The following is a 26,178-nucleotide window of genomic DNA, read 5'->3' as shown; positions in this document are numbered from 1 at the left end:
TCACCGGGGCTGGGCGGCACGAGGCAGGACCCCAGCCAGGGGCGGGAGGGGTGGTGGGGGTTCCGTGCCTGTGGGGAGTCCATGGAGGAGGATGCGGGGCACCAGCGGGCGTTGGAGGGCAGGTGGAGGGGCGGCGGCAGCAGCGGCTCCGGGCCCCCGATAGAGATAGAGGGCAGCGGCAGCAGCTCCAGGGTCCAGGTTGGAGACTAGGCCCTGTGGGTAGAAGTAGGGCGAGGGGAACATCCGCTGCAGGGCTGAGTAGTTGCCTGCCTCGGCCAAAAGCTCTAGCCCCACCGCCGTCTGACGCTTCCATTTGGTCCTGAGAGGTGGAGAGAGAGGAAGGAAGGAAGGAAGGAAGGAAGGAAGGAAGGAAGGAAGGAAGGACGGAAGGAAGGAAGGAGAGAGAGGGGGAGACCAGTGGTGTCACTAGGGTTAGCGTCACCCAGTGCAGTAACTCATGGTGTCATCCCCCCTTTGACCTCCTCCCGTACAACACCATACAGAAACCTTAGTCATGTTTTTTGTACTCACATTACTCATTCATCGTTATTTCTGCATATCACTGAATGTCATGGTAATAGTAGCAAAATTAAAATTATACCTTGAAATTACAATATCATATGCATAGCCCTAATGTATTTGCATATACATAGTTTCATGTAGTTGAAGTGAACGTTGGTTAAAAGGCGATGTTTTTTAAAGAAAATTTAAATGGAATGGCTTTTTTAATTAAAAATTTTTAAATTAAAATTTAATTTAAAAAACAAACAAACTTGGGACCTCTCCTTTCTCCTTCCGCTGAGCCTCCCCTCACTCACACAGTCTCTTTGTCATTTTAATGGGATGCAGGTGAAAGCCACAGCCAGCTTCTGCCAAAATGAAAATGTTTGGGGAGCAGTGATGTCACTCCCCTCTTAGGGTGTTTCCTGGTGTGGTCCACACATCCTGCACACCTGTAGTGACACCACTGGGGAGACCCATCAGGAGGACATGCAGGTACAAGGGAGGGAAGCTCCTCCATCTGCCCTAGGAGCCTGGGACCACCTTGCACAGGTCCCTGGCCATTGCAGGTGGGAACAGGATCCACCTGCGTCCTGTTGCCCCCACTTCCACTCCTCAAGGCTGGGCTTGACAAAGAGTTAATAGCAAGTTGGATTTGATGGCCCCTGAGGTCTCTTCTAACCTACAAGTCTGTGAGAGGAGTGGAAAGTCCAAATGCCAGTTAGCAGGGTGCCCATGTCAGCACAGGTCCTTTTACAGTTGTTGTTGTTGTTGGATTTGTTGTGTGCCTTCAAGTCGTTTCCAACTAAGGCACCCTCCCACTCCTCCCTCTTTCCAGAGTCAATGCTTTCCCAGTCACTCATACATTCCTTGTATATAAAATCATGCGGTTTTCTTGGCAGGTTTCTTCAGAGGGGGGTATGCTATCATTGCCTTCCTCTGAACCTGAAGGTGTGTGACTTGCCCAGGGTCACCCAGGGTTTTCATGGCCAAGGTGAGATTGGAACCGTGGTCTCCTCCATTGCTGTAGTCCAGTAATCTAACCACCTTGGCTCTCCTAATTACTAGAATTAGGGAAAAAACATATCCTCCAAAGCCGGCGGGTAGGAGATTTGAGACACAGGAAAGGAGGAAGGCTTGGGCCTTGGCACAGCACAGAGTGAACCTGGGGAACTCACTATCACAGGATGTAACGATGCTTGCCAACTTCGAGGTCTTTAAAAGAGATTAGATGAACCAATGGCGGTTCTAGGCCATGAAGGGCTACTAGTCCAGATGACTGTAGCCCAGTGGTTCCCAACCTTTGGTCCTCCAGGTGTTTTGGATGTACTTAAAATCAGTGGGGCATGGCTTCTTTTTGAGGGAACATTTTACCAACTCACTGTGAACACTAAAAATACCACTGAACGCTGCAAACCAGTGATCCTCCAATGGGCTTCATCTCCCAGAATCCCTGGCATAGGCTCTCCTGGCTGGGTATTCTGGGAGCTGAAGGAGAAAGACTGAGAACCATTGCTAAAAGAAGAATAAATCATTTAAAGTACCTGCAAGCTTATGGGGTGTGTGTTTGGGTCAAGGTTCCTTGCCTGGGATGCTGATACTTAGGGGAACTTTCAGATATGCAAATTGGTTGAAGTCAAGGTCCATAGAACAAAAATCTACATAAAATTGGATATGTTAATATTGTTGTCATTTGCCTTTAAGTAATTTCTGACCCTACCACAGGGTTTTCCTGGTCAAATTTGTTCAGAGGGGGGTTGCCTTTCCCTTCCTCTGAGGCCAGGAGACTTGTCCAATACCGTGCCCATTGTGTTTCCATGGTTGCATGGGGATTCAACCCCAGTGCTGAAAATGTTTCCGGATTTATATATGTTAATATATACCTATATTATACATTATGCATAGTAGGTATAGATCCACAAGCAATGGGTAGGCTCTAAACATGATTGGACTGCAACCCCCATTATCCCTTAATGCTAGCTGTGCTGCCTAAGGATGGTGGGAATTGCACCCCAACAGCATCTCTCCCACCCATGAGCCAAGGCCTCCTTAGTAGGACCCCCCCCCCACATTAAAGTGACCAACCCCAACTGACTGCAGAGAAAGATTTCTGTTCAAGGGAACATGAGTTGCCCACCAGTTACAATTTTTTAGATGCACACACAAGTGAAGCTCTGAGCCTTATGTGCTCAGCAGAAATATAGCCAGTTTAAGTGCAAATTTAAAGCCATGAATAGACAATGAAGAAATTTAAATAGTTAAAGGATTCCAGGATCAAGCAATGATCAGGATGGAGACTGCAGTCAAGAAATAAGAAGAAGACTAGGGATGGGAAGGGCAGCTATGAAGGAATGGGAAAAGATACTGAAGAGCAAAGGCATACAACCAGGGACGTAGCCAGGATTTTGGGAAGGGGGGGTCCAGACTAAGTGCCACCATTATAATGGGGCTTGGGTGCGGTGGCACAGTAGCACACACCATTCATTTTATCTAACTGAAGGGGGGGTCCGGACCCCAAGAACCCCCCCCCCTTGGCTACGTCCCTGATACAACTGAACACTAAAGTCAGAGAGTCATCTGAACCATTGTGTTCCCAATTACCATGTACGGATGTGAGAGCTGGACAGTGAAAGAAGCAGACAGAAAGAAAACCAACTCATTTGAAATGTGCTGGAGAAGAGTACTCAGAATACCATGGACAGCCAAGAAAACAAACAAGGGTTCTTGAACAGATCAGACCAGGGCTCTCCTTGGAAGCTAAGATGATCAAGTTGAAACTATTGTACTTTGGCCGCATAATGAGAAGGCACGGATCACTAGAAAAAACAGTAATGCTAGGAAAGGTGGAGGGTGGAAGAAAGAGAAGAAGACCTCACACCAGATGGATAGACCCAATCAGGAGGGTTATGGGCAAGGGCTTGCAGGATCTAGGCAGGGCAGTGGAAGATAGGGATTCTTGGAGATGTCTCATCCACAGGTTCACCATGAATCAGAACGTAGCAACAACAACAATAGGCAGAACCGCAAGGCGCAATTGAGATGAAGCACAATCTCAGACTGCAAAGGCATAGAATTTTAGGAGATTATCACACAGGAGATAGGATGTCATTGTCCCACCCTTGTCCTCTCCTTCCCATGCAGAAAGGACTTTCATATGGTGTTGCTCTTATCCGGACATTGTCCCATCTGGAAAGCACAAGTAATAGTGATCACGCAAAAGCCTTTCAAATGATGTCACACTGGATGTGGATAGCTGCGCCTGCAGCAAGCACAAGTTGGTCAGCCTGTTGGAAGAAAAGGGCCAGTAACTTGCAGCTCATTCATCCACTCTGCAGAGAACATGAGATTTTCTTGGACACTTTGTTCTGGTTGAGGAAAACATGGGGGAGATCTCTGGGGAGGAGGTCAGTTCCCATACACAGGAGATAGACAATTTGAGGGATATGACACATAGATGTAGAAGATCCAGGGATCATTCTGTGAGCTTGACACTACAGAGTCGATTTGATGCTCTCTCCCTTATCAGAGATGATAAGGAACAGCAAGAAGAGCAGCCATGTCAGTCCTCAGAGAACATGCAGCGCATGGAATGGCTCCTGCCAATCCTCAGAGGAGGCATGTGGTGGTGATAGGGGACTCCCTGCTGAGGGGAAGGGAAGTAGTGGTTTGTGGGCCTCACAAGATAACTGAGAAGTGTCCTGTCTCCCTAGGGCAAAAATCCATTACGTAACAGCGATACAAGCCGAAGAGACTTGTCAGGACTACTGACCCTTTCCTTTTGATCCATGTGGGAACCAATGATGCTGCAAGGCATAGCCTTCAAAATATCACAAGGAATTATGAGGCACTCGGTAGGAAGCTGAAGGATCGAATGCACAGGTTGTCATTTTTCTCTCCTTCTAACCGGAGGACATAATAATAATAATAATAATAGTAATAATAATGGCAGGGTCCAGAAAGAGAGAGAAAAATAATGGAGGTGAAGATTGTGCCACCAGGAACTATTTGGGATCTTGGACCATGGTCTGCAATTTCAGGCAGATGGACTTTTAGCAAGGGATGAGTTGCACCTCACAGAAGTTGGCAGGAAAGTTTTTGCTAAGAGTGGAAAATCTGATCGCAAGGGCTTTAAACTGAGTTATGGGGTGCGGGGAGGTGGTATTCTTGAGGGAAGGAGTTAATCAAGTGCTGAAGGTAATAGCTTGACTGTTATACAGAGAACAATGCAAATAGTACACGAAGAACTCAACAGTGGGAGGAAGAACAACTTATACAGGCAGCTGAGGGGATGGTCCATGGTCTTAGATGTCTCTGCACTAATGCGCAAAGCATGGGAAATAAACAAGATGAACTTGAGCGCTTAACACAACAAAGCAAGTATAACAGTCATCACTGAAACCTGGTGGGAGAAGTCTCACGATTGGAATGCAGTAACAGAGGGCTACGCCATACTTTGGAGAAAGAGACCAAACAGAAAGTGAGGAGGAGTAGTAGCATTATATGTCAAGATGTTCAAAAATTAAAGTGGCAGAAAGCAACACATGGGATGAAGAAGCGTATGACGACGAACCCCAAATTCTAGAAAGAAAGTTAGAAATTGAAATAAGAGAAACCGGGTAGAATAAATCACCAGGAACAGATGATGTGCAACTGAACTGCTACAATCTACACAGACAGAACCAACTCTAGTATCCGAAATTATGCCAACAAGCATGGAAAACAAAACATGGCCTACGGACTGCAAATATACAGTTCAATATACAACTCCATCTGCAAAAAAAGGAGACACAAATGACAGTGGCAACTATAGGGCTATACCATTAATTTCCCGTGAAAGCAAAATTAGGCTTAATAGTCTGCAATACAGACTCCAATCATATATGGAGAGAGAAATCCCAGAGGTGCAAACAGGGTTCAGGATTGGTAGGGGAACTAGCGACCACTCCTTAATGGAGTGCACTAAGGAATGTGCTTTATAGACTATATAGCAAAGCCTTTGATTGCATAGATCATGAAAGGCAAGGCTGTGGAATGCTCTCAAAGACATGGGAGTTGCATTGCATTTGATAGCCTGAGGAAAAATCTCTACTTAGGACAAGAGGCTGCTGTTGGAACAAAGTATGGATAAACAGAATGGTTCCCAGCTGGCAAAGAGGTCAGGCAAGACTGTATATTATTTGCTCAACTCGTATGCAGAAAATATCATATGAAGAGCTGGTTGAGACTCAGAAGGAGGAAGGGTGAAGATAGCAGGAAGGAGGAAAGAATGTCAGCAATTAGCTATGCAGATGATGCCATACTACTAGCAGAAAACATCATGGACTTGGAACAATTACTAAGGAAGGTCAAGGAAGAAAGTGCAAAGGCAGGCTTAATACTGAACATAAAACAAAAATGATGACCATGGAGGGACTATTCAAATTCAACTAGACAATGAGAAAATTAAAATAGTCAAAGGCCCGGTACAGACGGGACATTTGCACCGATATTAGGGTTCGATACAGCACAGCATCCATATGTGCCAAGCCCTAATTTCAGCCACATGGGGTGCAGCCTCATGACATAAGGACACTCAAGCGCCCACATGCTTCTGGCCAGAATAGACATCAGAGGGCTGCATCGCCTAGAGCAGCTCCTTTTGGATGGCGCATCTGCGCAGCAGCATGCAGATGTTGTAGCAAAGACACAGGGCTTACAGGGATGGGCTGCCCATCTGTACTGCCCCAAAGATTTCTCATACCTTGGATCAAACATTGACCAGAATGGAGGCTGCAGTCAAGAAACCAGAAGAAGACTAGGACTAGGAAGGGCAGCCATGAAAGACCTAGACAAGACCCTAGGTATAAAGATACACACTAAAGTTAGAATTGTCCAAGTCATCGCATTCCCCATCACCATGTACAGATGTGAGATCTGGACAGTTAAGAAAGCAGATAGGAAGAGATGTGGTGCTAGGGAAGAGTGCTGAGGATACTGCGGATGGCCATCAAGAGAAACAAATGGGTCCTTGGACAGATCAAGCCTGAGATCTCTCTGGAAGGCAAGAAGATGAAACTGAGGCTGTTGGACTTTGGACACATCATGAGAAGGCATGACTCATTAGAAAGGGAAGGAAAGAGGCAGTAGAAAGAGGGGAAGACCAGACAGATGGAGAGGCCCAACCATGGAGGTCAAGCAGAGGGAGAGGGCAGAGAGTGGGCAGGGAAGCCTGGCGGCCCTTTCTGGATCTGGCTGGGTGGCAGCCAGACAGTAGCTGGGCATCTGTTAAGGTTAGCTTTCTTTATACTATGTATTTATCTTTATACCATTCCTACAAGCTTAGGCTACCCATCTGTACTCTTCCTTGGCGATTTGTCCTTCCTTGCATTCTTTATGTGTATCCTTTTCCTGAGATGTGTTTGTACAAAGCATAACCCAGCACCTCTTCTTGGTTTGTTGGTCTGTAGCAGGCTTCTACAATGTTGCTTTTATTTCCTCCTCCTCCATTTATTTTTGCACCAATGCTCTCAACTGGTCCACTCACTCGCATGGATTTCCTTACAAGTGGATTTGTCTTTGACACATAATGCCATTCCTCCTCCTTTTCTTCCACGTATATTCTTTTTGAATAGGTTATATACCCTTCAATTGTAATATCCCAATCATGGGAGTTATCCCATGAGGTCCCTGTGATGCCCATAAAGTCATATTTACCTTCCTGCACTAGGACTTTGAGATCCTCTTATTTGGTACGTAGACATCAGAAACCTTGTTTGTTCTCACTTATTAATCCACTGTCAATTTTTCTGTGGATTGCATTCATTCGCTCAACGTTCTTCTCTAGAATCCAGATCTTTGAGTTTAAGGCTTGTCTCTGGGCTGATCTCCAACCTTTCATCCCCAAGATTTCGTCTCCAACCAGACCCCCAAGGATTTAGTTTAAAGCCCTCTTGATCAGGTTTGCCATGCTCCTACCAAAGACAGTCTTCCTGGCTTTTGGAAGGTGCATGCCATCATCTGTAGACAGTAGTCCTCTGCCTCAGAAGTGAAGACTGTAGTGTCAGAAGCCAAACCTCTTCAGTCTACAGCTAGGTTACCAATCATTCAGTTTTAATGTCTTCTATCCCTCTGTAGCCCTCTCCAAGATGATCTGCTCAGAGGTGTTCTTGACAGTGCCAAAGGACTCATTCCACCTCAACATTAGGAGGAACATCCTAGTGAAGTCTCCTTCCTTAGAGGTCTTTAAACAGAGGCTGGATGGCCATCTGTCACTGGAGATGCTTTGACTGAGAGTTCCTGCATGGCAGAAGGGGGTTGGACTGGATCAGGGCCCTTCTTTGGTTCTCTTCCAACCCTAGGATTCTATGATTCTATAGACAGCTTCCTACACAACCAGCAGGGCATCCATGACCCCACAGCTGGAAGGTCACATATTTGGAGGGCTGAAAGGCAGGGAATGGCACACAGACTGTTGCTTCAAAAGCCAATTCTTAGAGCCCCAATGGAAATTACAGGGAAGCGCAATGGTCTGGACATGGGACTTTTTTAGGGCCTTTGACCCTGGAATGGGCTGCACTGGGAAGTGATGGTCCCCCTTTTGCTGGCAGGATGGGGCCTGGCCCTGTCAGGAGGCCAAGGGCAGCTGCTTTGGGGTGTCATGAAAAGGCAGGACATGGGGAGTATAGTAATATAGTACTAAGCAATAAAGCTATGTATTTGGTCTGGTGTTTTTATTGCAAGCGAGGGGCAAGAACAGCTGCCTGTGGGGTTTTCAAAGTGCATTAATTCGTGAGCAGTTCCCTCATCAGTTCTCTCAGGAAGTCCTGCATGACTTCTGCTATCTAGAGTTGTGAACATATTATTATTATTATTACTCCTTTAATTTCTAACACCCTGAGCTCAGTTCTTTGGTAAAGAAATCTTCTCTGCCACTTGTGGAGTGTTTCATTTTGATCTCTTTGGGCATCTCTTGGGGATGCTTTGGTTGAGAGTTCCTGCATGGCAGGATGGGGTTGGACTGGGTGGCCCTTCTCAGGGTCTCTCCCAACTCTATGAATCTATGATTCTATCATTTTGATGTCCTCCTGTCCTGTCTCACATGAATTGAATTCAAGGCGGCTTCTACGAAAATAATACCAATAAATACGAGAGTTCCTCCTCGGCCCAAGTAGAGCCTCCATCTCCAGGAGCGGTCCAAGGGTTGAACTACAGACTCTGGGGCCCACCGCAAACCACAATTCCCAGAATTCCATAGTATTGAGCCAGGCAAGTTAAAGCCCCGTCAAACTGGATGATTTCTCCAGTGTGGATACAGCCTGAAGGGGAACGATCCGATTTGACACTGCTTTAACTGTGGGGGGGGGGGGCATGCTACGAAATTCTGGGAATTGTAGTTTCTGGTGGCCCCGTGCTGTGGGATTTTGGGATACTGTCTACTATCTAGATAGGAGAAGGACTTTGGGGTTATAAATGGAACATGAGGAGCCCGCGAGGTGTTGCTGCAACAAAGAAGGCAGATCCCATTGCAGTCTGCATGAAGAGAAGGGAGGGAAGGAAGAACCAAACGGACATTCCCAGGATTCCAGGGCAGTTAAAGCGGTGCGAAAGCGGATTATCCCTATGAGTGTGAATGCCTGCCTCCTCTCTCTCTCCACCGCTTTCTTTCCTTCTTTTCTTCCTTCCTTCTTTCCATCTTTTCCTCCCCGGAGCTCTGCGCTTCCAGGCCTCTTTTCCTCCTCTAAATTATTCATCATCATCATAATTGTGTAATTACTGTAACGGCGCTTAATTATTGATGCCCGAAGCAGTAATTGGGATCCATTATTAATAGGGCGGCGTGTTAGCCGCTGTTGTTGTGTGTTTAGCTTCATACAAAACCCGTCGCCCCGCCGCTGCCGACCCCCGACTCTGCGCCGCCCGAGGCCAAAGGGGCGCCTTCCTCCTGGATCGGGACCCAAAAGGGGTTCCAATGGGCCGGAGTCGGAGCCACAAGGGCTTTCCGTGCTGCATTGGAGAAATAACCGGGTCCGACACCGGCTTTAACTGCCACGGTTGCCGTGCTATGGCATTCTGGGAAGTTGGGGATGGGGGGTGGTCTCTGCTGGATCTTCTCAGACCCGATTTTTTTAAACTTGAGTCATTTTGCAAATATTCAAGTAGGAAATGCTAAAACAAACCCCTAAACCAAGCGCTTTGGACTCTGGAGAGAGCGGGGTTCGAATCCGGGCTCGCAAACCCGTTGGATGGCTGGTTTTTAGGCGAGTCACACTCTCTCAGCCTCAAAGGATGGCAAGGGCAAGCCCCTTTGGAACGCACCTTGCCAAGAAAAACCCAAGATTGGGTCGCCGTCGGTCGAAAACGACTAGAAGGCACAACAACAACAACAACAACAACAACGAACGGATCTCTACAGATTAGCAACGTGTAAGAAGGTCTGCTGCATTCCGGGTCTAGGCTGCATCCGCACTGCAGAAATAATCCGGTTTTGACACAACTCTTTGGACTCTCAAATCCATTCCCCCTTTGGATTTCAACCGCCCTAGAAGAGGATCTTCTGTAGCAAATCTCTGGGGGGATCTACCAAAAGATCTACCAGCAGGACCCACTTTCCTGGAAGAGCCGAAACCTCGCCCTCCCCGCAGCTTTAAACGGATTTAAACGCGGGTCGGAAACACACTGCCGAAATAATCCCGTTTGAGACCGCTTGAACTTTCCTGGGAGTCCTGGGAATTGAGTAGTTTATGGACAGAGAAGGCTAAAAAATGTCTTCCTAAACTACAGTTCCCAGAATTCCGTAGCATTTAGCCAGGGCAGTGAAAGTGGTCTGGAACGGGATTATTTCCGCAGTGTGTTTAGATTGCCTTTCCTCCTACGATGATCAATAGTTCTTTGGAATAAGGAGAATGAATGACACGGTCATAATCTAATAGATTAGATGGAACTAATCCCGGACCCCAAAATCCAGGGATGCTCAAATCCCCTTCTATCCAATGGCATCCCTTTATATAAAACGGCAAAATCAAAGTTATATTTGCATCTTTTATACATTTATATATATTCAAAATATTATTTTTTCAAGCCGTGGATGTTGAATCCGTGGTTTAAGAAAAAAACCTGTGGATATGGAGGGCTGGCTGTATATTAAATTAAATTATAATATCATATTTAATAACATTTATTGATTTATACGCCGCTCTTCAGCCAAAAGGCTATCAAATTGCGGTCAGGAAATGCATCGGCAGAAAGGCATGATCCGAACATCATCATCATCATCATCATCATCATCATCATCATCATCATCATCATCATCTTGTCCAACCATCCTCATTAAAATTTATCTTAATTTAATGTAATAATAATTAAAACAAAACAAAACAAAACTTGGGAGCGACGGGACATAAAGAAAGGAACAGAATAGAAGAAATACCGCTATTAATAATAAATAGTATTAATATTTTATTAATATTATTGATTATCATAATAATAATTAATAGTATTAATCATATTTAGCAGGGGCAGCGTTAGCAATAAAACGAGTAATTAATAATAATAATAATAATAATAATAATAATAAAGTAGTAGAAATTATATTTGAGGCTGCAGAAATAATCCAGGCTGACAGCACTTTAACTACCATGGCTCTCAATGCAATGGGAATTGTAGTTCTCCTGCGAGACATTTCTTCCTCTGGTGCCGGTACGAACTACATTTCCCAGGATTCCATAGCATAGAGCCACGGCAGTTAAAGTGGTGCAAAACTGGATTATTTTTCTCCAGTGCGGATGGAGCCTCCCAACTGTGTGTATTTCGTTGCTTGGCATCGGGTTGGACTGGATTTATTATTTACGTGGTTTCATTTTTATACCGCCTTTCTCCCGGAAAGGGACCCAAGGCGGCTCACATGAGGAAGAAAAAAACTTACAATGAAAATGTATAATGTAAAAACAAAATGTCAAGTTAAGATTCTGGTTGCATCCACATTGGAGCAATAACCCGGTTTGGCACCACTTTGACAGCCTTGGTTCAAGGCTATGGAATTCTGGGAGTTGAAGGAAATCCTTCTCTTTACTCGGATGGTGCCCTTACAAGGTGGCCATGTCCTACATTTCAACCGTCTGTCCAGGAGGAACTCCGAAATGTCCTCCATTTTCAAGAAGCACGAGGTTTTACATTTCTATTAGAGCTTTCATATTTAATTTTGGCAACGTCCTCCACTTTTCTGGAATGTCCTCCACTTAGTCGCCCCTTGTCCTCCGTCCTTTGAGACCTGAGGCAACCCAACAGGGCAGGAGTCCTGTCCTCCTTTTGCAATTCCCCTCCTTTCTTTCTGCACATGCTCAGAGGGCGACCGTCGTCTCCTTTATGACTTCTCTCCCAGGCTCTTGGGTTCAACCGTAGCCCTAGACTGGACCCAAACCCTGGCTCAGATTAGGCCTTCTTTGCCTCCGGGCCCTAAACAGTGGAAGGTGGCCACCTTTTTTGACACTCTTGGCTCCTCTGCCTTTGCTGGGAGACCCTTCCTGGCTCCTAACTTACAACTCTAACCCAACTAAAAGGGAGCAATACATAAACAGTTTAAGGAGGGCGAAACAAAACACATCGATAAAAAGATGGAATGATGGCTAACTCTTAGGACATGCAACGAATATATATATATATATATATATATATATATATATATATATATATATAATTTGCTAATCGTTTGCACCCTATATATATATGGGGTGCAAATGTTTAATTCAAATGTAGCCGACGAAACGTGATTTGTAGTTTTCTTGGTTCGAAATGCTATACAAAAATGGGTTCACTTTGAATTCGGGGGTCCCAGTAATTTGGATGGATTTGGGAAACAATGCTGCAGCTAAAACAACAACAACAACAACAACAACCACAACAACAAATGTTTCCTTTCCAATCGAGCTCCTTGTTCTCCCTGTTGATTTCTGGTTAAAACGCTGGGTTTAAAATTAATCAGTAATCAATAATCTATAACACAACTGACTATCCGGCTTCCAAAGCTTGCAACGTGTGCAACCTGCATTTCGGTTGGTCGAATAAAGGTACAGTGTGTATATGTGTGTGTGTGTGTATATATATATATATATATATATATATATGGCTTTTATACTGTTTGATCTAGAGGATTTGGATCGTTTTTACATCTTTATTGTAATATGTGTGTGTGTGTGTGTGTGTCTTGTGAGCCGCCTTGGGTCCCTTTCTGGGAGAAAGGCGGCATAGAAACGAATCCCAAATAACAAAGCAATGGAACAATACTAACAAAACTCCATTTTGGGGAGTCTTGTTAGTATTATTCCATTGCTCTGATGTTTGGGATTCGTTTCTATGCCGCCTTTCTCCCAGAAAGGGACCCAAGGCGGCTCACAAGACATATATATATATATATATATATATTTACAATAAAGATGTAAAAACGATCCAAATCCTCTAGACCAAACAGTATAAAAGCCACACAAAATTGCACCGAAGTTCAACGCATAACTAAAACATTCGCACACCGCATACAAAAAAAGCACCGTTTTGGCTCCTAAACAACGGGATGGACTCTAGTTCGGAACAATTACCCCGGAGTTAATGGCGTCAAACGATCCCGAATAAGACCCAGTCACCCCAGAAGAACGACTCCCCATTTCCATAACGAGAGAGCCAGCGTTGGTTTGAGAGCTGGGTTCGAATCTCAGCTCGGCCATGAAAAAGCACTGGGTGGGTCACACTCTCTCAGCCTCAGAGGATGGCAAGGAAGGAGAAACCTCCTCCAGAGGAACTTGCCCAGAAAAACCCATGACAGGGCCACTTTAGGGCCGCCATAAATAGGCAACGACTCCAAAGCACACAACCACAACGACTTCCCACAACCTTTGAGACACACTGGCCTTGGAGCTAGCGCTTGGTCTCCATAGAGTTCAATGGGAAGGAACCACAAGGTCTAGGAAAAGTTCGATAGTTCGAATTTTGGCCCTGTTTTGACTCTTTGTCTGGCTTATGGCTATGGAATTCTGGGAGTTGGAGTTTGTTGTGGGGCCCAGAGCGGAGCTCCGCTCCGCTCTGGGCACCACAACAAACTCCAACTCCCAGAATTCCATAGCCATGAGCCAGACAAAGAGTCAAAACAGGGCCAAACCGGTTTATTTCTGGTTCTCACCTGCGGTTCTGGTACCAGGTCTTGACTTGGGTGTCGGTGAGGTTGAGGGAGGCGGCCAGCTCCATCCGATCCTGGACGCTCAGGTACTTCTGCCTCTCGAAGCTGCGCTCCAGTTGGGCCAGTTGGTGGTCGGTGAAGGCGGTGCGGGCCTTGCGGGGCTTCTTCAGCCTCACCGGGGGGCTCTCTCTGGAGCTGGAGATCTCCCGGTCCCCTTCTTCTTTCACTTGGGGAGCAGGAGGAAGAGGGAGGAAAAGGAAAGAGAGAGACTCAGAGGCAAATCATAGAATCCTAGGAGACCCCAAGGGCCCTGATCCAATCCAACCTCATCCTGCCATGCAGGAACTCTCAATCAAAGCATCCCCATTGACAGATGGCCATCCAGCCTCTGTTTAAAGACCTCTAAGGAGGGAGACTCCACTGCACTCCGAGGAAGGAGTTTGTTCCACTGTGGAACAGCCCTTACTGTCCTCATAATGTTGAGATGGATAGGTATCAAGGGGTCACCTTTTTCCCTCCATCTTCTGCCTTCAATCCTAGAGCCATCTTCACTGGGAAAAGACCGCAACCCCAGTAGGGAAGGATTCTGCCTCCGCACTGCAGTAATAACCCGCTTCCAACCCCACTTTAACTGCCTATATGAAACTTTGGGATACTCTATAGCAGTGGTTGCCAAACTTTGGTCCTTCAAGTGTTGTCGGCTTCAGTTCTGGGAGCTGAAGTCCAAAACATCTGGAGGACCAACCGTTTGGAAACCACTGCTCTATCCTATCCTATATTATACTATAGTATACTATAGCTATAGTATATTTAGTGTAGTATACTATACTACAATTAGTATAGTATAATATAATATAGCTATAGCTATACTGTATTGATTTAAGCAGGCATTTGGCATCTAGTCATATCAGGGTGGTTTTGATAGAGAAGGTGGGTTTTAGCTACGCTTTTAACTTTTGTCTATTTTTAATCTGGTTTTACACTTGTTTTGGATTTTTAGTGAGATTTTAAATGTTTGTGTTTGTGTTTTTTGTTTTTGTTTTTGGTCTGTGAGCCGCCTTGAGTCCCTACGGAGTGAAAGGCGTTATACAAATTAAATAATAACGAAATTAATGCATTAGTGTGTGTGTGTGTGTGTGTATTCTATTAATATATATTTTTCTATTAGATAGATAGATAGATAGATAGATAGATAGATAGATGATAGATGGATGGATGGATGGATGGATGGATAGATAGATAGATAATTAAAAATGGACTTTAGGATTATAAACAGAACGTGAGCCAGCACTGTGATGCTGCAGCAAAAAAGGCCAATGCAATTTTAGCCTGCATCCAATTTTTTACCATCTTCTCCCGCACAGTTTCCACGTCGGGGGGGGGGGGGGAGTCGTAACAACCAACGCCGTAGCCGTTAAAAGTGGGGTCAAACCGGATCATTGCTGCAGTGCGGATGCAGCCACAGCCTCAGGCTTCAGAGGCCAGAGCTCGACAAATGAAGGGGGCTCCGGTTGGGGGGGGGGGCTTCCCTAGCCCCAAACCTGGTTTCCAGATCGGAAACAGGCTAAGGAACAGAAAAGGGAATTGTCGGGTATTGCCAACTGCAGCGCTGCGACATTGTTCATTTTTCCGTGTGCGTTTGAACCCATCCTCTTTACACGTATTTGAAGGTTCCTAATGCTGGTTCCTAATGGTTTAATTGTTGTTGTTGTTGTTGTTGTTTTAAAGCTTTTGTTGATTTTAACAACCTTCCCTTTTTATCAAAATTGTTGTGAGCCGTAATCTGGAGAAGAAAAAAAGTTGGGATGTTAATAATAATCAATCAATAAGAATTAATTAATCCCGTGAGCCGCCTTGGGTCCCTTTTTAGGAGAAAGGTGGCATAAATAGTAATGATGATGGTGATTATGATATTATTATTATTATTATTATTATTATTAATATTAATGATAATGATAGAAATATGGGCGGAAGGAATAATTCTTTTTAGGGACTTTAGAGAGGTCCGCGCTTCTCCCTGAGAGTAAATCCAATCTCTTTAAATCCAACCGATTTTACACCTGAGTAGACATGTCCTCCGTTCCTTTAGAAAAGCTTCCCCCAGGATCGCTCCCCTGCTTCTGAAAAAGGTCAGGGGTGGATCGGGCCCGCTAAGAAAAAGTACTTGGTTGCTTCGAAGTCATCCAGAACGAAACGCAGCCGATCTGGGGCCACGACAAGTTACAATTCCCAGGATTCCATAGCATGGAGCCCTGGTAGCTAAAGCGGTGTCAATTGAGAGAAGGGGGTTTGTAGCAAAATCGATCCCCATTATTATTATTATTATTATTTGGCGGAGGGAGGATCAGAACCCAGGACTCTAAATATCGTAACCCGCCCTGAGTCCCAGTTTTGGGGAAACTGGGATGATGATGATGATGATGATGATGATGATGATGATGATGATGATGATAATATAAAAAGTGGAGCACAGCCACACTTATCAAATAGAAATGATTTAATAATTACGGCTCCGCTCTGAAATCCAATAGCAGTTAAAGCGGTGTCCAACCGGGTTATTTCTTCAGTGTGGATGCCCCTTGTGTTGTGTTCCTGATTAATAATAATAATAGTCATACAATGGCTATAATTGTAGCTGCGGGGAACAACTCTTTTTGGTTATTAGTCTTAATCCTAGCCGTTAAAAGCTGGTTTTAATTGCCTTTTTCACTTTGTGTTTTATCTGGAGGACGTTTCATTTGAAGTGAATTTTAACGATGTTCTGTTTGAAGTGATGGAAGCCGCCTCGAGTCCTCAGCTGGGGAAAAAAAGGCGGAAAACAATAATAACAACAAGAACAAATTAATGGGACACAAAGATGGGCCTAAAAACCGTGGATTAGTCCCGATTAGAGTAGGCTGGATGCCATGGGCCTCCTCTAGAGGAGGCAAACCCGGAGGATCTTTCGAAGAGACTTCGTTCAATGCCGCCTCTCCTTCACTTTCTGGAAGAGAACAGAAGGGAGCCGTGTCCCCGCCTGTCCGGGGATCTGCGTGGGTGGGTTGGGGACTAAGGACGAAAGCCTCCCCGCTCCACCCTCGGGGCCGCGGAGCCCTTCCTCGTTAGTCCTCTTTGCCCCCGAGACACGCGTGGACCCGGGCCCCTTCTGGAGGAAGACGCCGCCGCGGGGAAGGAGGGAGGGAGGGAGGGGATCCTTAGTCGTTAGTCTTATTATCCCCCCCTCGAGTAAAACTGGTCCGGCTTCCATTGATGTCCATTAGCCGCATTATTAGTTCTAGTACTCAGTTTTTCCTTTTAAAAACAGGTCTAATAACGGGTGGTTTTTTCATCTTCATCTTTTAAAACTGGTTTTCTCTGCGGGGGTCGCCTCGGGATGCCCCCCTCCCCGATCCTCCTTTCCCGGCCGCCCAAAGCCCCAAATCCCCTTAATTGATCCCCTCGGGAGGAGGCAGAGGGAGCGGCGGCCTCCGAAGCGGCACAAAGGAGGAAGGGCCGGGGGAGAAGGAAGGCCCAGGCCCGGCGGGGGAGGCAGGGAGCCTCCGGCAGAAAGGGCCCCCGAGGGCTGGGATTCCACCCCGAGGCTCCCCTCGAAAGGCCTCCCGCCCAGGGGCCCCGATCCTCCCGGGGTTTGGGCCGCAGATCTCCCGCAAGCCCAGGAGAGAAAGCCTGAGGGGATCCAGCAAAGTTGGGGGAGGCTGGATCTCTGGGGAAGGAGAGGTCGAGGCTGGCAAATTGGGGGAGGAAGGGAGGGAAGTTCCTCTGCAAAGGAAAGCCAGAGATGGGAGGAAGAGCAGAAGTGGAGAAGAAGAAGGGGAGAGAGCGAGGGAGGAAGAAAGGAGGGACGGAAGGCAGGCCGGCGGAACAGAAGGAAAGGAAAGAGAGGAAATTAGGAAGGAATGGGAAGGAAAGAAGGAAAGAACAAGAGGAGAAAAGGGAGGGTGAGAAAAGGACAGAGAGAGACTGTAAAAGAAAGTAAAAATGTAGAAGAGAGAGTAAAAAAGAGAGTAAAAGAAAAATGTAGAAGACAGAGTAAAAAGAGAGAGTAAACTAAAAACAAAAATGTAGAAGAGAGAGTAAAAGCAAAATAAAATGTGGAAGAGGGCAAAGAGAGAGAATAAAAGAAAATAAGAATGTAGAAGAGAAAGTAAAGAGAGAGAGTAAAAGAAAATAAACATGTAGAAGAGAGAGTAACCAAAAGACAAAAATGTCGAAGAGAGGAGAGTAAAAGAAAAAATATAGAAGGGAGAATGGAGAGAGAGAGTAAAAGCAAAATAAAACGTAGAAAAAAGAACAGAAAGAGAGTAAAAGAAAATAAGAACGTAGAAGAGAAAGTAAAGAGAGAGAGTAAAAGATAATAAACATGTAGAAGAGAGTAAAGAGAGAGAGAGAGAGTAAAAGGAAAAGAAAAAAGTAGAAAAGAAAGTGAAGAGGGAGAGAGAGTAAACGCAGAATCAAAATGTAGAAGGAAGAAGGGGGGATAGGTGGAGGGAAGGATAAAAGGAGTGGAGGGAAAGGTAAAAAGAAGGAAGGATGGAAGGCAAAAAGGAGAGAGGGATGAGGAAAATGTAACGGAGTTTGACTGAAGGAGAGGAAAAGGAAGGAACGCAGGGAAGCAAAGGATTGAAGGGACGGAGAAGAAGAGAGGAAGAGGAGAAAACGGGGGAAGGAGGCTTGAAAAAGGGAAAGGCGCAGAGAAAGGAGAGAGAGAGAAGGAAGAAGCCGAAGAGGGAAGGGAGGTAAAAAGGAAAGGGAAGCGAAGGAGGGAAGGAAGGAAGGACCAGGAGAGAAGGTCAAACTGGGCAATTCAGGTTCAGCAAAGCCGCTGTTCATATCCGAAGGTGGATCTCAATCCGCTTCTAAAAGCGGGATCCCGACCCCATTTGGTCCTTTTGTTTCAGGAAAAGAGGGATCGGAGGAGATATTCAGGACGGATTTAAGGAACATTTTAAAAACAGAATCTTCCTTGTATTATTCCTTTAAGAAACATTTTCCTTTCCAGTGGCTTGCATGTATTTCTCGGAGTCTTTGTTAGCCCTTGATCCATCAAACTTTATTTCTTGGTGCCGTTTTAATTCCTTTCTTTTTAAAATCGAAGTGATTTTAAATCTAGATTTAAAAAATGTCTAAGGAGGAGATCCAAAGTCAAGCAGCATTGATCTCCCGAGGAAATCCCTCGAGATAAACAGAAACAAATAAAGACACGGGGAAGAAGCTAGAATTCACTGGGCCTCATAATAGGCACCAATCAATTATTATTATTATTATTATTATTATTATTATTAATTAACCCATTCACAGCGGTGTGGGATCTTTTTCATCTGAGTATCGATCCCATTAGAAAGAAAACCATTTTAAGCTGGAGAAATCGTCCGTTTTGATACCACTTTTGGGATAATACCAAATAATACCGTTAAAGCAGTATCAAAATGGACTATTTCCTCCAGTGTGGATGCAACTAATCACACTAAAAGCCGATCATCGCGTTGGAATAAACTGTGAGACTCGTGGCCCGATCCTACGGAAATGATCCCTCCTTTCAGTGGGATTTAGCAGCAAGTTAAGAACACATTCACTTACTCGCAAGTAATCCTACAGAGAGAATGGAAACCTTATGTTTTGGAAAGGAAGGGCTGCTTCTAGATGGCCAGGAGAGAGCCTTGCTTCTGAGTCCGGTTTGGGGACCAGAATAGCCAGCATCGGGATATATATGTCATATATATGTAAGTTACATATATGTAGAAATGGAACTTATCGAAAGAGGAGGAAAACCTCTTCAACGCCTCTCCAAAGGAAGCCAAAACCCAATGCTTTCCTTCACTGTTTCATTCATTCTCTTCACCTTCAGGCCACAATCCTTAAAACTATACTTGTCACAAAAGAATGGGAATGAATTCGGATCTACAACCCTCTCACACTACTGACATCTATATAGGTCTGTCCCTGGCTTTCCAGGCCACCAAATGCACCTGAAGAAGTAGGCTTAAGTCTAGGAAAAGCTCCCGCTGCCAACTTCTTTCTCCCAGTTGGCCTCAAAGGTCGCTTTAAAAGAGCAATAGCAACTTCGTTTTATACCGCCTAAGCAGTCTCTAAGGCGGTTTACAACTATATAAACAATGGTTTCGAGCGTGAGAGCCCCATTTCAAAAGCCCCCCCCCCCAGCCTTCCCTCCACATTGATGCCTCTCCCGAAAGGTCAAAGTCGGGAAGTTTGGCCCTGAGGAGGGCGGACTCAAGGGAAAACCACCTTCAGTTCCCCGGCTTCCCTTGGCTGACTGGCCTAGATCCCATTGCTGGGTTCAACTAGAGTAGAGCTATTGACTGGGGTTCTCAGGTTCCCTTAGATCCCCCTGGAAGGGGCAATGGGGATCCCCGACCCGTTTTGGTGACTTGGCCTTACCTTTGCTCACCTGGAGCGCCCCTAAATCCGGAAAGGAATACAGGCGGTGCCAAAACGGATTGTTTCTGCCGTGCGGACGCAGCCCAGGTTCGGCCTCGCAAACCCTCTTAAAGATTTTGCGAAGCGGGGACCGCTTCGCAAAATCTTTAAAAGGGAGGGTTTGCGAGGCCGAACCTGGGCTGCGTCCGCACGGCAGAAACAATCCACTTTGGCACGGCTTGCACCTCCACGGCTCAATGCTGTGGCATTCTGGGAACGGCCGTTGCTTGCCATGACTTCCCTCCCTTGGAAACGGTGCTTTCTAGGAACGCTTTTCGTTTCTATCCACCAAAATCGCGCGTCTACGAATTGTCGCATTTCTCTTCCTTCTACGACTAAACTTGGATCTGCTTTCTTTGCTGCGGCGCCACATTGTTGAAGGAGCGTTCCCAGAATTCCGCAGCACGGAGCCCTGGCAGTTGGAGCGGATTGTGAGTGTAAAAGTTTGAAAAACAGAAGACTACCGAAGGGAGCCCATCCCGCCGACTTTCCCTCTTTGCCTTCCCTTGTTGAGCGGCAGGAGAGCTTTACGTCTGGGGTGGCGAGGGGTCTTCCAACCGCTTTCCTGGGGGCTCCCTACCTTTGTACTCGGCGTCGGAGGAGGCGTTGCTGCCGGCGGCGCCCTTCTCGGCCTTCTCCCGGCCTTCCTCGGAGGCGGCTTTGGGCGGCAGGCGGATCGGGGCCGAGTCCGGGGCCGGGGCCGCTCCGAGGGCGCTGCTGGAGTAAGGGGCGCAGGCGGCCAGGGGCTTGCAGTCGGCCAGAATGTCTCGGATGAGGAAGGAGGAGGTCACCGTCCTGGACTGCGAAGGCGCCCCGACGCCGCCCGCCAGCTCCAGCCCCACCGCCACCAGCGACGGGCGCTGCGGGATCGGCAGCGGCAGCGGCAGCGGGTGCGTCGGGGCCACGGCCGCCCCCTCCGAGCACTCCCGGCCCGGCGACGAGGGCGAAGGGCAGCCGCTGCTGCTCAGCTCCGAGCGGGGACTCAGCGCCAGCGGAGAGCGGCCCTCGGGGCCCGGCCCGGCCGCCTCCCCCGGCAGCGCAGCCAGCGAGCAAGGGCTCCCCGGGCGCCGGGAGAGCAGCGACTCGATGCCGAAGCCCCCCGAGCCTTCCATCCCTCCCTCCCTCCCTCCTCCACGGGGCCCCTAGCGGCACATGGCCCGGAGCTCGGCGGCGGAGGGAGCCAGGAGGGAGAAGGGCCCCGAGGGAGGAGAGGGGCACAAGGCCAAGGAGCCCCGCGGGAGGAGGACAAGGGCCCCGGCAGGCCTCATCCAGGCAGATCAAGGCAAGGCAAGGGAAGGGAGGAAGGGAGGAAGAAGAGAGGGAAAGGAAGGAAGAAGGAAGAGAGAACGAAAGGGAAGGGAAGAGAAGGAAAAGGAATGGGGAGAGAGGGAAAGAGGAAAGAAGGGAGAAAGAAAGAAAGAAAGAAAGAAAGAAAGAAAGAAAGAAAGAAGGAGGGTAGGAAGGGAAGGAAGGGAAGAGAAGGGAAAGGAAGGAGGGAAAGAAGAAGAAAAAAGGGAGGAAGAAATCAAAGAAGGAAAGGGAAGGAAGGAAGAGAAGGGATGAAGAGAAGAAAGTAAAAATAGAAAGAGAAACAAGGAGTAAGGAAGAAAGAAAAAGGAAGAGTAAGGAAGGAAAAAAGAAAGTGAGGCAATTCAGGCGGGAGGCGAGAGAAGGCGAGGGAGGCCAGGGAAGCCGCAGAGTCTCGGAGGCGGTCCAACTTTTCTGGGGCGCCGCAAGCAGCCGAGGGCGTCGGGGGCGGCTGCCTCTACTCCTGGGGGGCTCCCGGCATCATGGCTTCCGAGGGCTCCGTCTTCCTTGGGCCAAGGGGCGGGCGAGGGTCCCGGGACGGCCTCAGGCAGGGATCAGGCCCCGGGGAGGGAGCAGGGCCGCCTCCTCCTCCTCCGCCTCCTCCGCCGCTCCTCCTCCATGCGGGGCTCCGGAGGGCAGGGCTCCTGCTCCGGGGCTGGCGTCGAGGGTCGGGGTCTGTCCTGCTTCAGCACCAGGGACAGCGCCCTGATCGTCCCCGGCCAGAGAGAGCGAGCGAGAACCAGGCGCTGCACTCGGGCGCGGGAGTTTGGCGCTCTTCCTCCTCCTCCTCCTCCTCTTCTTCCTCTTCCTCTCTCTCTCTCTCTTTTTGGGAGCCTCCTCCGGAGGCCACGTGGCGCTGGGCCTGGCTCCTGATTGGCCGCGGGGCTTTTTCGGGGGGTGATGATGTCAGGCTCAGCCTCGGGACCCTGATGGAGTAAGAAATGGGGTCGTCAGGAAGGAAAGTAGGGAGGAAAGAAAGAAAAAAGAAAGAAAGAGGGAGGGAGGGAGAGAGAGAAGGAAGGAAGGAAGGAAGGAAGGAAGGAAGGAAGGAAGGAAGGAAAGGAGAGAGAGACAGGGAGAGGGTCCAGGCGGGAGGCTGGGAGCTCCCAGGAGCTGGATAACGATCCCCCTTTGACGGGGCCTTTGGCCTCCCGCCTGGACCCTCTCCCTGTCTCTCTCCCTTTTTTGATCGTCTGTCTCCTTCCTTCCTTCCCTCCATATCTGTATCTTCCGACTTTTGGTTTCCAAAAGCCAATGTTGGTTTCTATTATTGGGGGGGGGGGGGGGGGGGAGGTTCGTTGTTGGTGTCGCTGGTGGGTGATTTCATGTCCTTCCCGATTCATACGGAGACCCTAAGATCAACCTCGCTGGCTCCACATTGATTTCGGAGATATAATCGAACAGTTGACCTCAGAGGGATTCAAAGATATAGCCGTGTTAGTCTGTAGAATCAGTAGGCAGAGGGATCTTGGAGCACCTTTGAGACTCAATGAACGAGAGACATTGGCAGCAGGAGCTTTCCTAGACTTCAGTCTGCTTCCTCAGATGCATTTAGGGATCTGATTCCTCAAATACATCTGAGTATGCAGACTCAAATCTACCAGAGCTCATGCTGCCAATTTCTTTCGCTCTGTGAGTCTCAAAGGTGCTCCAAGATCCTTCAGCTTACCTCGGAGTAAGTCTAATTCCCTCAGTGGAAATGACTTCTTAGGAGTCCAAGTAGACCACAAGTTGAACATGAGTCAACAGTCCAATGTGGCAGCTAAAAAGGCCAATGCGATTTTGGCTGCATCAGTAGAAATATAGTGTCTAGATCAAGGGAAGTAATAGTGCCACTATATTCTGCTCTGGTCAGGCCCCACCTGGAATATTGTGTCCAGTTCTGGGCACCACAATCCAAAAAGGACATTGAGAAACTGGAGTGTGTCCGAAGGAGGGCGACTAAAATGGTGAAGGGTCTGGAAACCATGCCCTATGAGGAACGACTTAGTGATGTTTAGCCTGGAGAAGAGAAGGTTAAGAGGTGATATGATAGCCCTGTTTATTTGAAAGGATGTCATATTGAGGAGGGAGCAAGCTTGTTTTCTGCTGCTCCAGAGAATAGGACCTGGAATAACGGATGCAAGCTACAGGAAAAGTTATTCCTATCCTTTGAAACGCATGGCCATAAATACCTTCGAGTAGCTCTGAAAGTAGACCATGCTTTAGATGGAAAGTAAAGGAGAGGAAGAGATCCCAGGAGGAGGAGGAGGAGGAGGACGGAGGAGAAGAAGAGACTGGGAGGGGAGTAAACCTAAAACCTGAAACTAGACCATGCATAGTTTCATGCCTAGATTTACTCCGAGCATCACAAGTCCGGGTTTACAATCAAAATAAAACATAATAAAAGAATAACACAATAAGTTTCAGCTCCCAGGAAAGCGTTTTCAGGTTAAGTTTATGGCTACTCCCCTAAAAAAGACTCATTCCTAACAGTTTTAGCTTTGGCATTGCGTTTTCTCCCCCTCCCAACCAAGGACTAAGAGCTTGGGAAATGTTTATAATTTCCAATAGCAAGGAGGAGGGTTTCCAGAAGAATGAAACCTACACATCCCTGACCCCCATATTTAACTTGCCTACATGCAAAACAAAAGGACTCTAGGATTATAAATGGAACATGAGCCAGCGACGTGATGCTGCAGCAAAGGAAGCAGATACCATTCTAGCCTGCCTTAATCTTAGGAGCACAGTTGCAAAGGAACCAGATACCATTCTAGCCTGCCTTAATCTTAGGAGCACAGTTTCCAAGTGAGGGAAGAAATAGTCGAATTCTTGCAATCCTAACTGAATTCACACCATTCTAGAGTTGGAAGAGAAGGAAATCTCACCATTTTTCTAGTCTAGGCAATTGGTTCAGTTGCTAAACTGTTCCAGCCACCAAGAAATTCCTCCCAGTGTTCAATAGAAATCTTCCCTCCTGTAACTTAAAACCATTAGAATTGTATCTGCCTTCTTTGCTGCAGCATCACAATGCTGGCTCCTGTTCCATTTATAATCCTTTCTCTATATAGTGTAAGTCATTTTTGTATTGCATCCTCACTGCTGCAAGAATCCAATTTGACCCCACTTTAACTGCCAGGGTTCAGTGCTATAAGATTCTGTGTATGGACGTTGGTTGTTATGGTTTCCTTCAGTTGGAACTTGTGCTTCTATTAATGCGGGCTACAACTGTATCTGCCTTCTTTGCTGCAGCGTCACATTGCTGGCTTGTTTTCAGTTTCTAAATCTGAAGTCCATTTTGTATATAGTGCTGCTGAGTCAAGCAAACCCCATGCTACAACTGTACCTTTGTACGTGTGTAAAGGACCCTTGCCAGGTTCCCATAGCCTTGAGCCCTGGCAGTTGAAGTGGGGTCAAACTGGATTATTTTTGCAGTGTGGGCGCAGCCTACCCCCCCCCCCCCGAAATGTGATGAAATAAACCTGTGGGGGGGGGCAGAGGCACACAAGGGAGACAGGGCCCCCTTTTGGGGTGGCCTCCGAGGAAGGAGCTTTCCTCCACTGAAAGGGACCCAGCCAACAATTGGGGGGGGCAGGGTGACCAAATGTCCCCATAACTGCAAAGGAGGACAAGGCCCCGCTAAATGTAGGACGTTCCAGGAAAATGGAGGATACGACTAAAGAAAAGCTAAAAACATGCTTTGAATGGAAGGTATTTTGGGATTCCTCCTCCTTAACAGAAGGCCGAAATGTAGGCTTCTTTCCTTTCTTCTTTATTTTCTTCCTCCCTCCCTCCCTCCCTCCCTTTCCTTCCTTTCTCCTTTCCTTTTTTCTTCCTTCTTTTTTCCCCTTTCCCCTTCCTTCCTCGTTTCTTTTTTCTTTCCTTCTTTCTTCTTTCCTTCCCTCCTTTTTTCCTTTCTTTCTTCCTTTCTCTTCCTTCCTTCCTCGTACCTTTCTTTTTTCTATCCTTCCTTGTTTCTTTCTTTTTTTCCTTTCTATCTTTTTCCTTTTCTTTCTTTCTTCCTCTTCCTTCCTTTTGTCTTTTCTTTCTTTCCTATTTCTTCCTTCCTTCCTCGTTCCTTTCTTTTTTCTATCCTTCCTTGTTTCTTTCTTTTTTCCTTCCTACTTTCTTCCCTTCTCTTTCTTTTTTCCTTCCTTCCTTTTCCCGTTCCTTCCTTCCTTCCTTCCTGGGGGAGGGGTGTCTATCCCTCTCCTTCTCTGGTTCCCAGTTCTGGGCCTGACCCCAGCGTTCCTTCTCGGGAGTAAGAGAAGGGAAGGGAGGACCGGGGGTCTGGGCAGGGCTTTCCCACGCTCCTCCGTCCGGAGTGGAAGGGCCCCTCTCTTTTGGGGGAGGGAGGGGGCCCGGGACGCCCCCTTCCTATTTCCCGGGCCCTGGATTTCCATGCCCTCCAGGGAAGCCCCCCCTCCCCCCCTCTCGGCCCCAGCAGCTTGGAGGCAGCATCCTCCGGAGGGGCTCCTTCTCGGGGCTGCTTCCAAGCTGTCGGAGGAGGGAGGAGGGAGGAGGAGGAGGAGGAGGGAGGGAGGGAGGCCGGGGAAGGGGACCCACAAGGTTCTGAATGTTTTTTTTTTTTGGGGGGGGGGGTCGGATTTGGTCCCTCAAGGGAAGACGCCCCTGGCCCTGATCTCTCTCTCTCTCTCTCTCCCCGCATCTTCTGTCCTGGGGGAGTCCGGGGGAAGAAGGAACCCTCTCTGGGACACAAGGGGGGGGGGGAATAAAGCTAAAGGGAGTTGCTGTTGCTGCCAGTTCTCCTCCCTCTTGACTGCCCTCCCGAACGGCCTCCCTCCCTTCCCTTC

The 26,178-nt window shown here is 47.4% G+C and overlaps 1 protein-coding gene across 2 annotated transcripts; it reads right to left on the bottom strand.

The window, feature by feature from the left end:
* LOC149308185 (barH-like 1 homeobox protein) lies at positions 1-21,189 on the bottom strand. 2 transcript variants are annotated; one of them, XM_089537033.1, is made up of 4 exons: positions 20,980-21,189; positions 20,658-20,937; positions 13,646-13,868; positions 1-319 (listed from the first exon to the last, which is right to left on the bottom strand). In XM_089537033.1, the coding sequence occupies exons 1-4, from the start codon at positions 21,187-21,189 to the stop codon at positions 1-3; spliced, it is 1,032 nt and encodes a 343-aa protein (XP_089393159.1). The 2 variants fall into 2 exon arrangements, with proteins under 2 accessions (XP_089393159.1, XP_089393158.1); XM_089537032.1 differs by having other exon boundaries at positions 20,658-21,189.
* Between the last annotated feature and the right edge of the window lie 4,989 nt (positions 21,190-26,178).

This window comes from Sceloporus occidentalis, unplaced genomic scaffold, assembly GCF_023333645.1.
Source record: "Sceloporus occidentalis isolate IW3139 unplaced genomic scaffold, rSceOcc1.0.p SCAF_8, whole genome shotgun sequence".
NCBI lineage: Eukaryota > Metazoa > Chordata > Lepidosauria > Squamata > Phrynosomatidae > Sceloporus > Sceloporus occidentalis.
Note: the sequence above shows the minus strand (reverse complement) of the source record. Positions and strands in the feature narration are given on the sequence as shown.

Coding starts and splice junctions, on each gene's coding strand:
- LOC149308185 (XM_089537032.1), bottom strand. CDS start 21,189: ATGGAAGGCTCGGGGGGCTTCGGCATCGAGTCGCTGCTCTCCCGGCGC. Junction 13,869..20,657: donor CTCCGACGCCGAGTACAAAG/GTAGGGAGCCCC, acceptor CTGCTCCCCAAG/TGAAAGAAGAAGGGGACCGG. Junction 320..13,645: donor ACCTGGTACCAGAACCGCAG/GTGAGAACCAGA, acceptor TCCACCTCTCAG/GACCAAATGGAAGCGTCAGA.